Here is a 13,949-nt window from a genome sequence, read left to right on the forward strand (position 1 = left end):
TTTCGATTTAACATGAGTTTTTCCATTTAACACGCTTTAACATGTTAATCCAAAGATCATGAATACCCCTACATATTTTATAAAAGGTGGATACAAAAATATATCTAAATGTTGATATAAGCAATGGGGAAGTACTCGTGACTAAGAGAAGAAAAAAAAAGTGGACATTTGTATATGAAAGTATCTGGTAATATGAGTTCATAAAACAATTTAAGACGGACAATAGAACTAGATAATGTAACAACGTTGTACATATGTTAGGATAAAATAAAGAAGTAATATATCTCTTAAAGAGAAATAAATAAATAAATGGTAATATAATATATCATTCATATCTTTGCTCAAATATTATAAAATGGATATTTGGATTAAGCACAAGTGGAATATGATCTGACACTAAACCTTAATATAATATTTTGACGTCAAACAAATCCAACCAAGGTCTCCTTAAGCGTTGCTATGAATAAGAAAAAATATTTATTCTAGCGAAAAACATTTAAATTATTCATAATTTTATACGACTAAAAATAATAATGATGAAACGTGCAACTACCTTCAAATGAATAATTTATATGCATTCGTATTACTTTCTAGATAGATTTCTAACTTAATTATTACATGGATTAGAAAGAACGTTGTCTCTTTAACATAGATAATTACAACATTAAAATAAAATTATAAACTCGTACAGGCTACTTCAATAATATAAATTAAAAGATAAATGTAATACTTAAATTAAAAAAAAAAAAAAAAAAAAAAGAAGTGCAATATTTTAGAACTGATACACTTTAAACGAAAAAAAAGTTAACGTTCATAGTTCTTGATCATAGGAAGAAATTCACTTCTTTATTTTTGCTAATTTTGTAAGCTCACAAAATCTAACCATACAAAATGAAAAAAATGTTAATGACTAGATTGGGCAATTAATTTTACAATAAAATATATATTTATAATATTCAGTTCACTTAGTTTTATGCATGAAGATGAATAACTCGGCTGATTCACTTAGTGATTTTCGGTCGGTTCTCTGTTCAGGAGAGTTCAAGAATCGTGAGAGGGATTTAATATAAGGGCAAAATTCATGCCTGCCAAACCTCCAGGTCCACGCAGCAGACGCAATTCAAAATTTATGTTTTAACTCTCATAAATTATTTATTTTAATACTGAACAAAATTTTCAGAATTTAATACTAAATTTAATGCAAAACCTAAAAATAAATAAATTAATTCTAGCCGCCGGGTGGAGGAGTTTTTATTTCATTTATGGACAACTGGTGAAGAACCTCAATTGTCTAAAATTCATAATGTTTGATGAAACATTAATTTTCGTATATATTGTATTATTAAAAGAGATTGCCTAGAAAACTATGAGATTTGGTATTTATTTCATTAAAAATGATTAAATTTTTAATAAGGAGGAAATCGGTTTAGTTCAAAGAATCGAATTGACCATACCTAGTTTAACCATTCAGTAAATTGATTATTTAACTAAAACCTTTTAACAAAAAATACCGTTCATTTAAAAAAAAAAAAAATTCTTGAATATGGAATGTTGAGTGACTGAATTAATTTCCTAAATAAGAATATTCGGAAACTTTGTTTTATTGAAAATTAAGAGGTTTTGCACATTTACTATAAAATTTGTTGTAGTGGAGAATAAGAGTTTTATAATAACATCATCATGTACGAGTTTAAAGCTATTATTTTAAACAGTTTCTTTCCCCCTTTATTAAGCCTAGAAATAAAATGTATATTTATTCGTAAGAAAAAAAATTAATGCAACGGTTTAAAAAACCTTGAAGAGAAAAGCAGTTAAAACAGACAAAATGATGTTATGTTTAAGGGTCCATAAAACGTTTACGACTTGAAATAAAAAAATTAAAATGAAAAATAAAAACAGATTTGTTATTCTTCAGAGAAAGATAAAAGTTAAGTACGGACAGAAATGTTGCTTAAGTGATATCGATGTGTCAACATTATCGATTGATATGAATTGAGGAAAATGATTACAGATTAATTACTCGATTCAATTAAAGATAGATTACCATGAATGGAGAAAAATAAAGAAGTTCAGTAAAGCTGAAAACTAAAGGCGACGAAAAACTTTTAAAATTTGTTTTTGGATTCAAGAAAGCTTAAAATGTCTAAATTAAACAACATTTTAAACCATATTATTACTTATATTGTCTCAAGTAATGTTTGATAGTTAGGTAATAAGAAAAAAACAAAAGATAATTCTTAAGTTCTTAGAAAAATACATACAACTAAAAGGAACCAAATATAATTATAACTGTGAAATTGAAGATTCAATGAGGGGGGAAAACTGCTAAGTTTAGCATTTCTATTCATAGTTAAAAACCGTTCTAATTAGTTAAACTAACAAGAGGATATTTATAACGAAACAGTCACAATGAGTTCTTTATATGAGAATATTCACGTCTATGAGGGCCTTGTCTCCATATGATCGAAGACTCTGCAACATTTAAACAATAGTCTAAAATATGCCGGGTATTAGTAGATATTGGCACTAAGCGAATTATTTCCAGAAATAATAAATATATTGACTATCAATACTGAGAGGAAAACTTTTAGAAATAATAAGGTGAAAAACATCTCGTAAGACATTACGGTGAGGAAACATTACATGCAACACTATGGAAAGATCAGGCCGTCTCGAATTTTTCTTTTTTACTCCTTTAGACAATATTTTTAATATTTTGTATTTATCCATTGTTTAATATCACTAACAATGAGAACTGTTATTCTTTTTTTTCAAATAAATAAAATTAAAGATACTTTAGAAGATTTTCAGAAAATTTGGCATCTAATCCGTTTCTATTTCAATGAGAATTAGGCCTACCTAATTTGGTATTAAAACCATCTAATTGCTCATTGGTTTAATTAATTTCTCAACTCAAACTGAGTTTAATCAAAATCTATCCAGCAGTTTCGGAGGATATCAGAAAAAAAAAAAATGTGAAAATCTATTCTATAGTCACTCCTGGTCGTTTTTGAGCTAGGCTTGCTTATTTTGACTCAGAGGATATCAAAACGTGTATTTCAGCCGAAAACTAGAATGCGAATTTTTTTACTATCGTAATAATTTCCATTACTATATATTCCATATATAGGTTAAGTTAAAGTACAAAACATCCCAAGAGACAAGTTTAGTAATGAAGAATGTAAATTTTATTAAACTGGTATATATTTCTTTTACCTCTGGCATACTTTTGCAAAGAACGATGTAAAAATTTTGTCACGAGAAAAATGTTACAAAACTACTTTTCCGAAAACTGGAGAAATTTGAGTTGATCGAATCGTCAACTAAAGAGTTCACATGGAAAATTAGTACCGGAAAATATTGCCTAAATGACTAATATAGAAATATCAGTTCTGAAACTAGTCAAGAATAATTTCAACTCTAAGTAGGGCAGGGAAGTGAATGTTGTGTGATGCAGGCACAGCACCGGAATAATTTCTAATATAATTAATTCGGGCGTTATATGAAGGAGTAAGTTGAGAGAAGAAAATCGTTACAGCCCACACCCTGGGCTAATGAAAGCAATCATTATTGCAACATCCACTCCAAGGGACTTCACGATGTTTTCCAAATTTATTTCGAATTTATCTGGTTAATTTTGATTATCTTCACAATTAAAGGAAAACAAAATTCTTTTATGAAACATATACATACAAAAACATATACATACCTACTAAAACCTGTTCGGACATATGCACGACTAATTTATGGAATAGCTTAACAAACACATCAAACGACAACAATCTTTCCAATCTTACAGGGAGAGTGCAAGGTCTTGGGGTCACAGATTTTGTTCAAATTTTGTAGGATGGTAGATTTAGTTTCTTTGATGATATATGGACGGGCATAGGGACTACTAATTAATAATTTCTTAGATATTTGTAACTGAATATGTAATTCACTGGTTAAATTCAGTTTTGTAGCAAACGATTGCACGTGTAATAATGGGCTTAGCGTAGCCCAGCAACACCAATCCGTTCCTGCTAAGCTAAAACGTCTAAATCTTCATCAACAAGGAAACTAAATCAACCATCCTACAAAATTTGAACTAAATCCGTGACCTCAAGACCTTTTGCCTGACACCAAAATATACTTACAGGACAAATGACCAAGACTATCACGCCTGAGAACACAAGGAGGAGACTAAAAATAACGTGGATGGGAAAGTAAGAAAAGCCAGAGAAGAGGATTGCTGTTTCATACCTTACATGCTATTTGTTTAATTAATGTTACAGTCAGGCAATCTACTGATTGTCAATTTTGTATTTGACAGGTGCAGATGTAATTAAAAAGACCATATTAAAACCACTTTTTGGTACAGTCAAATAGTTAAAATTTACAATACAAATGTTTTTGGTGTGGGAACAGATAGTATGAAAAAGTCCTAACCTTTTTTTCATTATTTTTTAAATTTAGTTTTTGCCCATTCTCTAACAAAAAGTGTTGTGCTTTCAAAGAACTTTTTTTTTTTTTTTCTTGATTAGTTTAGGGGATAGAGCTTTCTATCAGAATTTTGCAGAAAAAAAATATATATAAATACATATAAAATTTCAAAAATATGGTTCAATTGTTGCCATTTCCTTTTTAATTAGGACCAACCCATATTTCGAAAAACTCTTCAGTTATCTGGTAGTAAAATCAGTCATGGTTCGAAGTTTTTAAAAATATGTTAAACCATAGATATAGTCAACTGAATTACAATCTGAGAGAAGAAACTTGAGCAAATCAAGACTGCCCTTTAGAAAACTTCTGAGGTTTTGGTGTCACTAACCTGACAGGGGCTTAATCGAAAAAAAAAAAAAAAAAAAAGTAACAGTTTTTTATAATTAATAATTAATCTAAATGTATTTTTCAAATTCCAAGCTCGGAACCGTTTATGACTGTCAAAACAGTCACGGTGTCTGAACTTGGTATAGTTTGAGCATGTGCAGTACATTAATTTTGAACTAGGTGCCACCAGGTTGAGGATTCATCGTTGGAACAAACCTATTCACTAGTGTGTCATATTCAACAATTGATAATATCCATAGGTTGATATCAAGTGATCAAGTGCTATTTTTAACGTGAGTTGATTATATTTATCATTGACCCGATATAATAATTTTGCTTTTTAAAATTATGTATTTCACATAATGAATAAATTTTAATTTAAAAAATAATTTAGATTAACATTAATTATAAAAACCTGTGTTACATTTTTCTTTTTGAATCCTCAAGCTGACAGCTTGGAATTTGTATTAGTGAGAACAAATGTTTGAGAGACTGATTATTAGCAACGAGCAGACTCCAAACCTTGGAGCAGACCTAATCTGTATAATGTTTAATGAAAATAAAATCATAAGATACTAACATGTAACTCGTGTAATTGGGATTTCAAGGCACCGAGATTTCAACTCCTCTTATTACCACTAAGAGGAGTTTAATTTATCCAGTTTTTCAACAAGAAAGGTTTAAAATGACATTTGTCTTATTGATAGAGGGTCTCTTTAAGAGAGGTTGAAATGTACTGTTTTCATTTATAGAGGTAAAAAAATTAATAATGCATATTTTATAAGTATGTACTTTTATTTTTGAGAACAATTCAACAAATATAACTTCAAAAAATCATTTATATTGGTTTTTATTTGAGTGCTACTAGTTTTAAGGCATTTCTCGATGGCATAAATTTGATCTAATATGCCAGGATTATCAAAACATGTGCGGAAGATATTTAAATGTTACTAGAAAACTGTGTCCCAACAAGTCCAAATTTAATAAATTGTCTTACTTATACTGGCTATAGAACTACTGAGTCCCAATTATAGAGGTTAATAACGAAAAAAAAAAAAGTAAATAATCAAGTCTCAATTACAAAGGTTTAAAAATTATTAGTAACAGAGGTATTTTAATGGAGAAGTGTAGGGACTTCACTGCAATTATCAGTAGTACAGGTTTCCCTCATATCCAGGGCCTGCTTAACCAGGTTTTTAAATAATAATACATATATACACATACATGAACCATATTATATAATATGAAACAGAACTGAGAGATAAATTGAGTCAATAAGCAAAGTAAGAAACAATAATTTTTTTTTAATCTTGATATTTTTAGTGAATAATGAAATTTGATAATTGTTAGGCACTATGATGAGACTTAAGTGAAGTATTATCCATATGATTCAAGATGTATCCTTCATCCAAACTCTAATCTACCACAAATAATGCAGTTATACATTAAACATCAATAAAAATTGCAAAGTGATTAACCTAAAATATGAATAAAAAATATTGTGATATATGAAGAATAATTGATGCTATGCTAACATTAAGTAGTTTTTTTTTTTAATTTCTTACTTAATACCAAATACCCCAATGAAGTTGATGCAACAGATAAAATTTTATTATTAGCAAACCGTAAACCTAATAAAAGACTTGATATAGATCCTTGAGGCTAATAAATGCTAATAGAAAATACCAAAGGCTATCAGAGCATATAATTAAAACATTCAATCAATTGTTAATATTCATGACATGTAAATATGTAATTAAGGATGCCTATGCCCTCAATTTCTACTGAAAGCTGATCAGGTACGCGTAGAAGACAAAACTTAGGCAAAAGCAGACTAAAGTGCTTGAAATTTAAATTATTAATCTTCATTATTAAAACTTAGGTTAAGGGTATAAATTTTATTATGTACTGATTTTCCATTAAAAAATCCCTAATACTTTGTCCTTCTAAAAGTTATTACATTAGGAGTAGTTTCATATTATTAACCTTTACATATACTATGAGATTTTAATTATTAATAACAATAATAATACGACGTATACAATAAATAATATAAAAACAAAAAAATTTAAACTTCTGCATATTTCATAAATCAATTTAAAAATGTAAATGCAAATAAACAGAAAAATCATTACCAACAAAAATTAAATTTACGACTAGAAATAGTAATTGATTTACAGCACTTAATCAAATAATCTAAACAAAAAGTAATCAATTAACTAGTAAGAACTGGAAAAAAAAGTTATTACTTAAAAATAACTTTTAATAATTTTTTTAAAATTTTTGAGTCCATGGCAGCAACTTAATAATTTTTTTTTTTGCAATAGGGCTCAACAGAACTTTTTATTGTTGTGAGTCATCTTTGCAAATAACTAACAGTTATAACCATCACAATGTAGGCAATATGTTAAATTATAAGTTAAGAACATATTGCTAGCCAGAGTAGGAATATTAACAAATAATCTGCCAATTCCCTACTTAATAAATTTCAACTACCAAAACGGGAATTAAACACACAGCTTAAAGTACTGATATGTATATGAATTCAAAGAACTGTATGATATAAAACAGTTCATCTTGATAAAAATTCTTAAGGTGGTTAAAAACCTCAGAACTTAATAATCCACAATAATAATGACTGAAATTTATTTTAACTTAAAATGAAAATAAATACTTCATATGCAAAGTGGAACTTTGCATAACAATTATAAGAAAAATTACAGAATGAAGCATCACTTTCTGTTTAAAAAAAAAGGAAATAAGAAGCATTAATTTCTCGGTGTTATGGAAATATTACATGATGAATAACATACAGTTGTATATTACAAATAATACCAATTGTTAGCTGAAGTAGTAAATGGCAAATTTATAATTTTACAGCCTTTTGTTCTTAACATTAAATTAATTTATGAAGTAAAAGGAAAAGCAAGAATTATTCGATTCTTAATGCAACATTAACTCATACTATGATTTCAAACTTAACAAAATGAACATTGCAAGTTGAAAAATATTTAAATAGTTAAAAAATAACAGTAAGAATATGTTATGTTACAAAAAAGTAATTATAGCGGAAAGAGGTAATTTTTTTTTCCGACACCATTTAAGTACCTAATACTTTAATTCTCAAATAAGAAGTACAAATTTTCCATTAACCAATGATAAAAGAACTATCAAGCTTTAAAAGTTAAATTATCAGGATAAAGGAGACATGTTCAAATTAGAGAAGGAACATCATAAAATTATATGTTCATTTCTATTTTAAAAAATGCAAAATAGAATAATTATATAAATACTGAACATTAATAAATAAATCTCATATTTTACAATAAAAAATTTATCAATATTTTACAATTGTAAAATGTGGTATTATTCCTTCAAATAATGAACTAATTCTCCAAATAAAAAGTGGAAAATTAAAATATACTCCACATGTACCAGTAATTATATAAGAAAAAAAAATTAAACAGAATATTCTAGACTTCTAGATGAACTCAATATTATGAAAGAGGTTTAAGAAAGGGATAAGGAAATACAAACTTTCAACATAAGTGAAGAAAAGAAAGAATGTAAAGTTGCATCATTATATTTCTACCAGAAATTGAATGGCATCTATGATCTAAAATATGAACAAGGCCATCTTAACAAGGATATCCATATAATGGGAAAGTCATTAGCATCTCTTATTCTAGAGTAAAATTCAGTGCCCTTGGCCCCAAATGTGGAAAGGTTATGTAATTCTATACAACAGTAATAAATATGTCACAAATCATTCTTATATAGAAAATATTACTTGGATGTGAAAAATACAATGACTACAATTACAAACATAACTAACTTAATAAGTATAATTCACATATCTAAATTACAATATGTAACAGATTGCTAAGTATCACAAAAGTCCGACCAGGTAAAGGTAATCAGATATCTCATTTATGTTTGAACCTAATTGAATCTATTTTTTTTTAAATGTATTTTTGTTTGAAACATTGAATGCTAGGTCAACAGTAGTGAAATGATACTAGAAAATAAGTTACTAGATGATAAATCAGACCTACCAAATTAATTACAGTATGTAATTAGTTGAATCTATTAGCTATTTCGTAACTTATCAATTAATATGAAAATGGACAATTACTCACGCACATAAGGTACAGTTTGGCAATGTGAGCGTTCAAAGGAATGGATGTTCAGGAAGTAGGGTTTTGGTATTCTTGGGTCAATGTAATTCTTAATTGTTCGCTGGATTTGTCTAAACACATTAAACCCTATGTTAAAGTGGGCTTAACTAACCATCTATTACTTATAAGGTTTTTGGAACCACAAACTAGAGATATTTTTTAATCGGAGATATAAAACTAAACTCCTGTATTTGCTTCTAATAAGTGAAGATAAACTGTGATCATTTTTCATAATTTAATATGAGGAAATATTTCAAGAGGTTTTAAACTACTTAAAATGTGAAACATTTCAGACATAACCTAAAAATAGAGCTAGTCCAATATGGGGCTGGTCGGCACTAATGTTACCTGTACTTCAGACACTTTACTATATTAAGTAATAAAAATGCTTACCTCTATTTCTAAGAAAAGTCATATAAATTGGTAACGCCCTCCGGGACGGTAGGATAAACTATATGACAAACTCGGGACTTGGTAGCAGATGGTGGAGAAATTAGTGGATCCTACAAGGTTCCACTAAACAAGCTAAACAGAACAGAATACGACAGTATTAAAATAATGATTGAACACTTTTTGAAATGATAAAGTGGAAAATTAAAGCGAATTCCGTCTCCGGGTACTTACACTAAGGTGGTAAAAATAAAACAAACGAGTACTGAACGCAATAACCAGCATGTAACAGGAAATCTACCAGTTCCCTTTTATCCCCTCTACTTTCATGGACAGTTTGATCATTTTTATCAATCACAATTATTTTTATTATAATCATTACTCGAGACTATATTATTTTTCAAATAATTTAAAAAATCATTAGTAAATATTTTATTATAAAATATTCAACTGACAAAATTGATTTTCGGTTTTGATATTGATAGGTTAATTTTAGGTTATCACTGGGATTAAAGACTTCTGCAAGTGGTGCAATTCGTATGTGTTCTGTACATAGTTTTATTTATTTTACTTAAATACTCGAAAATGTCCCCAAATTATACTTGCATCAGCTGCAGAGTAGCATTTATGGATGCTGACATTCAGAGACAACATTACAAAACCGATTGGCATAGATACAACTTAAAAAGAAAAGTAATCAACTTACCTCCTGTCACTGCTGAAGATTTTCAGCACAGAGTACTACAACAGCGGCAAAAGGAAGAAAATGAGTCTAAAAGTACTTCAACTTACTGTAAGGCATGTAGAAAGACCTTTTCTTGTAGCAAAGCTTTTGATAATCATTTGAATTCGAAAAAGCACAAAGAAGCTCTTAGCAGTTATATTGGTTCTGGTAATGATGAGAATATTGGTGTCGAAGCTGCGCCAGTCAATCCCAAAAAAGAATATGACAAAAAAGATAAGATGGAATGTGATTCGGAGGATGACTCGGATGTAGAAGAGGTTGATTCTGATGAATGGGATGATTTGGATGAAGAAGATGATTTGGAAATAAGTGATGATAATCCGATACTAAAGAACAATTGCCTATTTTGTAGTCATCACAGTAGTTCTATGACCAAAAATCTCAAGCATATGTCCATAGACCATTCTTTCTTTATTCCTGATATTGAGTATGTCATAGATTTAAGAAGTTTATTATTGTATCTTGGGGAAAAAGTCTGTAAGTTCTTCATGTGTTTATGGTGCAATACTTCTGGGAAAGGCTTCTATTCAATGGATGCTGCTCAGGCTCATATGAGAGATAAGGGACATTGTAAAGTGCTCCATGAAGGCCATACTCTTGCTGAGTTTGAATCTTTTTACAACTATTCCAAAAGCTATCCCGATTATATTGAAGGAATGGATGTAGATGAAGAGGTTAACATTCCTGAATTAGACTCTGGGGACTATGAGTTAACTTTACCATCTGGAGCTACTATTGGCCACCGAACGTTATTCACCTATTATAAGTAATTATATTAGCTTACTTTTTTAAAAAAAGTATTTAAATTGGAATTAAATTTTTAATTTAAACAAATTTACTATATTACTGTTTTTTATTATTAGGATTAAATTTTAATTTATCAAAAAAATTAAGGGATTCACGAATCACTTAAATAATACATATTTTAGTTTTATCATTCTCTTCTTTAAAACCTACTGAACCAATCTTCACCACGTTTTAACTCGGCTATCTTGATGGTTTTTAGAAGGTAGACCAATAATGAAAATACTGATTTGTACAGCTAACATATAAAGCTGAAAATAAACCTGCTAATTTCAGGAACAACCCATCCAATTAGAAAATGTTTTAGATATACTAATTATTAGTGTAGGCTTTAGCTCTATAACATCATGATGAGTGTTAATCAGTTTGGAAAATACTATTACATCCATGGAAACAGATTCTCTATAGTAAGTTTATTAGTTTAATAGATTGGAATTCGTCTAGTTTTGTTGGGTTGCTTAAAGTATAAGGTGGGAGACCTATGACTATGGTGTTAGGGGAAAAAAAACTGTTAACATCAATCAAATCCTTTTGATGTCTAACAGAGACAAAACTCTAACTATAAAATCATCAGGAATGCTACAAATCTATTTTTAGAAAATGTTGATATTGATCAGTAAAAACTATCAATTCAAGTTTTGGAGGTCCTGTATGAGACTGAATGAAGCTGATTTAAATGCATTTAATAGTTAAAATGTATTTTTAAAATATTTATTTAGTTTTGTATTTCATTTTTGCAAAAATGGTTGAAACATAACAAAAATTTCATATATGATAGAATAATTTTTGAAAAGAAGTTTTTATTATATATATATATAAAAAAAAAGTGGTACTAAAGTAGTTGGTGATTCATTTAATCTTTTTGGTAATTATTAGAAATTGATATTTAATTTATTACGTGAAATTTTCCTTTTGTTCACAATTGTCTTTGTTAATTTGTTTTATCTTTAATTAGTTTGATTCTTAATATAATTGATTAATCATGACTTGTTACATTTGTACAAATTACCTTGTATTCATTTCTTTAATCATGAATATTCCCTTTTTCTTTTTTTCCAGGCAGCATTACGGTAGTGAGAATGCAGTTGTGGCAAGGCAAAATAAGATTAGTAGAGTATTGTCAACATATCGTGCTCTTGGTTGGAAGGAAACGGATAAAGAAATTGCTGTCAGGTAAACAATCAGTTTTAAATTTATTTATAATGAATGTATATCTCTCTAATCAGTGATACAATTATTGTCTATAAATGTGGATTGATATTGCTTAGACAGTGTTGATTTGTGATCTGAAATAAATTGAGTTGTAAGGTTTCTTTGGTGATAGGATTCATTACTTAGATTATGATTGAATGTTTAATTTACCCTAAAATTTAATATAATACCATTAAAATATTCTGTGTAAACAAATTTTGGCATTAACCATTTTGATAATATATACTTAACAACTACTCCATTAAATTATAAACTTGTATGAATTGTATTTAAAAACGCATGTTCTTTATTATATTATGAAGAGGATGGTCAGAAACAAAAATTTCTCTTTTGACCGCACTCCTGACCATCCTCTTCATAATTTGAAATTATACAGTCATTTATTTATATAAATAATATTCTTTATTATAATTTTGAAAATTGTCCAAAACATAGTGATTTCAATATATCTAGTTTTTAAATTAATTCTTGTTCCCATATAGCTATGAGTTGTTCATTTGTTTACTAACTGGCCATATCCCTTATTGTTTGCCTTCGTAAAGTATTAATTGTTTCATATCTTCATTATCAAGTTGACATTTATATGTAACTATTTCAATTAGTATTTTTAATTTATCTTTAAGTGTCTATTTCATTAATAATGTCAACATAATGCTAAGCAATTTCTTCCCCTCCATGTTAATTCAAAATGTTGAAAAACATACACAAACTATTTTGGATTAGATGTAACTTGATTTGATGAATTTCCTTATTTTATTTTTTTCTACCTCTTGGTTGTATTCAATTTCATGTTTCACTTTATCACATTAGATTATTAATTAATATGTATATATTTTTTTAATATTAGTGATATGTTGGTTTATTCTTGGTTTTAAATGTTGGCGTTAAAATTGAAAATTGGTAAGTACCTTTCTTGAAATAACTGCTTGTTTCAAAACACATCCCTTATTAATTAATAAAATTATTAAATTATTAATCAGTGCTCGGCTATGTCAGCCTCCAAAATTATCTTATTTGTAGAATTTTCTAAAATCTGTTTAAGTAGCTAATATATTTGTTACTGATTCTAGACCTCGTGTAAAAATCTTTTGGTAACTTCAGTTAATATTTTTGTTACAGGAAAGCTAAAGACATAAGGTATATGAGGGCAGTACAGTCGAAGATGGCAATGAGGCTAGGCGTGAAAAGTAATAAACTTCAAAAACATTTTAGACCACAAGTCAACTTTTGAATCACTTTCATTTTTTGTAATAAATTACATTTCAATCTTCATTACATTCATTTTAAGACATATGAGTTTTTTTTAAGTGAAACTTCATTGTACTATTTCTATTTATGTTTATTGTTTTGTATACAGAAGCAATTTTATATAATGTTTACAAATAAACTATTTATATGGTTTTATTGTTATTTTATTTAAATTAACTTTAATCAAATAGTGATTTTTTTATTCTGGATTTCCTTTCCTAGGAAGTTGTTTATTCTTATTAATTAAGATGTTGAGGTTAAAAAACTTCTATTGGGAATATTATCAATATTCTATATTTGTTTGGGTTTCTCCATCTTCATGTACTAATATTCCACATTTTATTAAGTGCATCTATTTCTTTTTATAATATTTTCATACAGTCAGATTAATTACAATTTACAACACAACATTGTGTCATTAGTGTCACTTCTGTGTTGTGTTGTAAATTTTAATTAATCTGACTATATGACATTAAGGAATCGAGGCACTTTACAAAATGAGGAATAGTAATACTTGAAGATAAGGAAACCTGAAATATTGTTCAAACAAATACAGAATACTA

The 13,949-nt window shown here is 28.0% G+C and overlaps 2 protein-coding genes across 4 annotated transcripts in view; one reads left to right on the forward strand and one right to left on the reverse strand.

Annotated features, from left to right (window-relative positions):
* The window catches only part of eIF5 (eukaryotic translation initiation factor 5), a 50,479-nt gene extending 40,738 nt beyond the window's left edge, over positions 1-9,741 (reverse strand). The window contains exons 1-3 of one of the 3 annotated variants that reach the window (XM_014423079.3): positions 9,612-9,741; positions 9,381-9,512; positions 8,953-9,058 (exon numbers count right to left, since the gene is read on the reverse strand). The gene's annotated coding sequence lies outside the window, so the exon portion shown is untranslated. Of the gene's footprint in view, positions 1-8,948; positions 9,059-9,380; positions 9,513-9,611 lie in introns of all 3 variants that reach the window. The other 2 variants (XM_014423080.3, XM_014423078.3) reach the window with 2 other exon arrangements.
* A 125-nt stretch (positions 9,742-9,866) lies between these two features.
* On the forward strand, positions 9,867-13,542 carry LOC106682304 (cytoplasmic 60S subunit biogenesis factor ZNF622). Its single transcript, XM_014423083.2, has 3 exons — positions 9,867-10,888; positions 11,986-12,099; positions 13,258-13,542. Exons 1-3 carry the CDS (start codon positions 9,963-9,965, stop codon positions 13,367-13,369), a joined length of 1,152 nt encoding a protein of 383 aa, XP_014278569.1. The 5' UTR covers positions 9,867-9,962; the 3' UTR covers positions 13,370-13,542.
* The last annotated feature ends 407 nt before the right edge of the window (positions 13,543-13,949 follow it).

Source organism: Halyomorpha halys, unplaced genomic scaffold, assembly GCF_000696795.3.
Source record: "Halyomorpha halys isolate HHAL.00 unplaced genomic scaffold, Hhal_1.1 Scaffold401.1, whole genome shotgun sequence".
Taxonomy (NCBI): Eukaryota; Metazoa; Arthropoda; class Insecta; order Hemiptera; family Pentatomidae; genus Halyomorpha; species Halyomorpha halys.

Bases quoted from the DNA above. Each gene is read 5' to 3' on its own strand.
- LOC106682304 (XM_014423083.2), top strand. From the start codon at position 9,963: ATGTCCCCAAATTATACTTGCATCAGCTGCAGAGTAGCATTTATGGAT. The intron at 10,889-11,985 runs GTAATTATATTA...CTTTTTTTCCAG, and splicing joins ACGTTATTCACCTATTATAA to GCAGCATTACGGTAGTGAGA. The intron at 12,100-13,257 runs GTAAACAATCAG...TTTTTGTTACAG, and splicing joins GATAAAGAAATTGCTGTCAG to GAAAGCTAAAGACATAAGGT.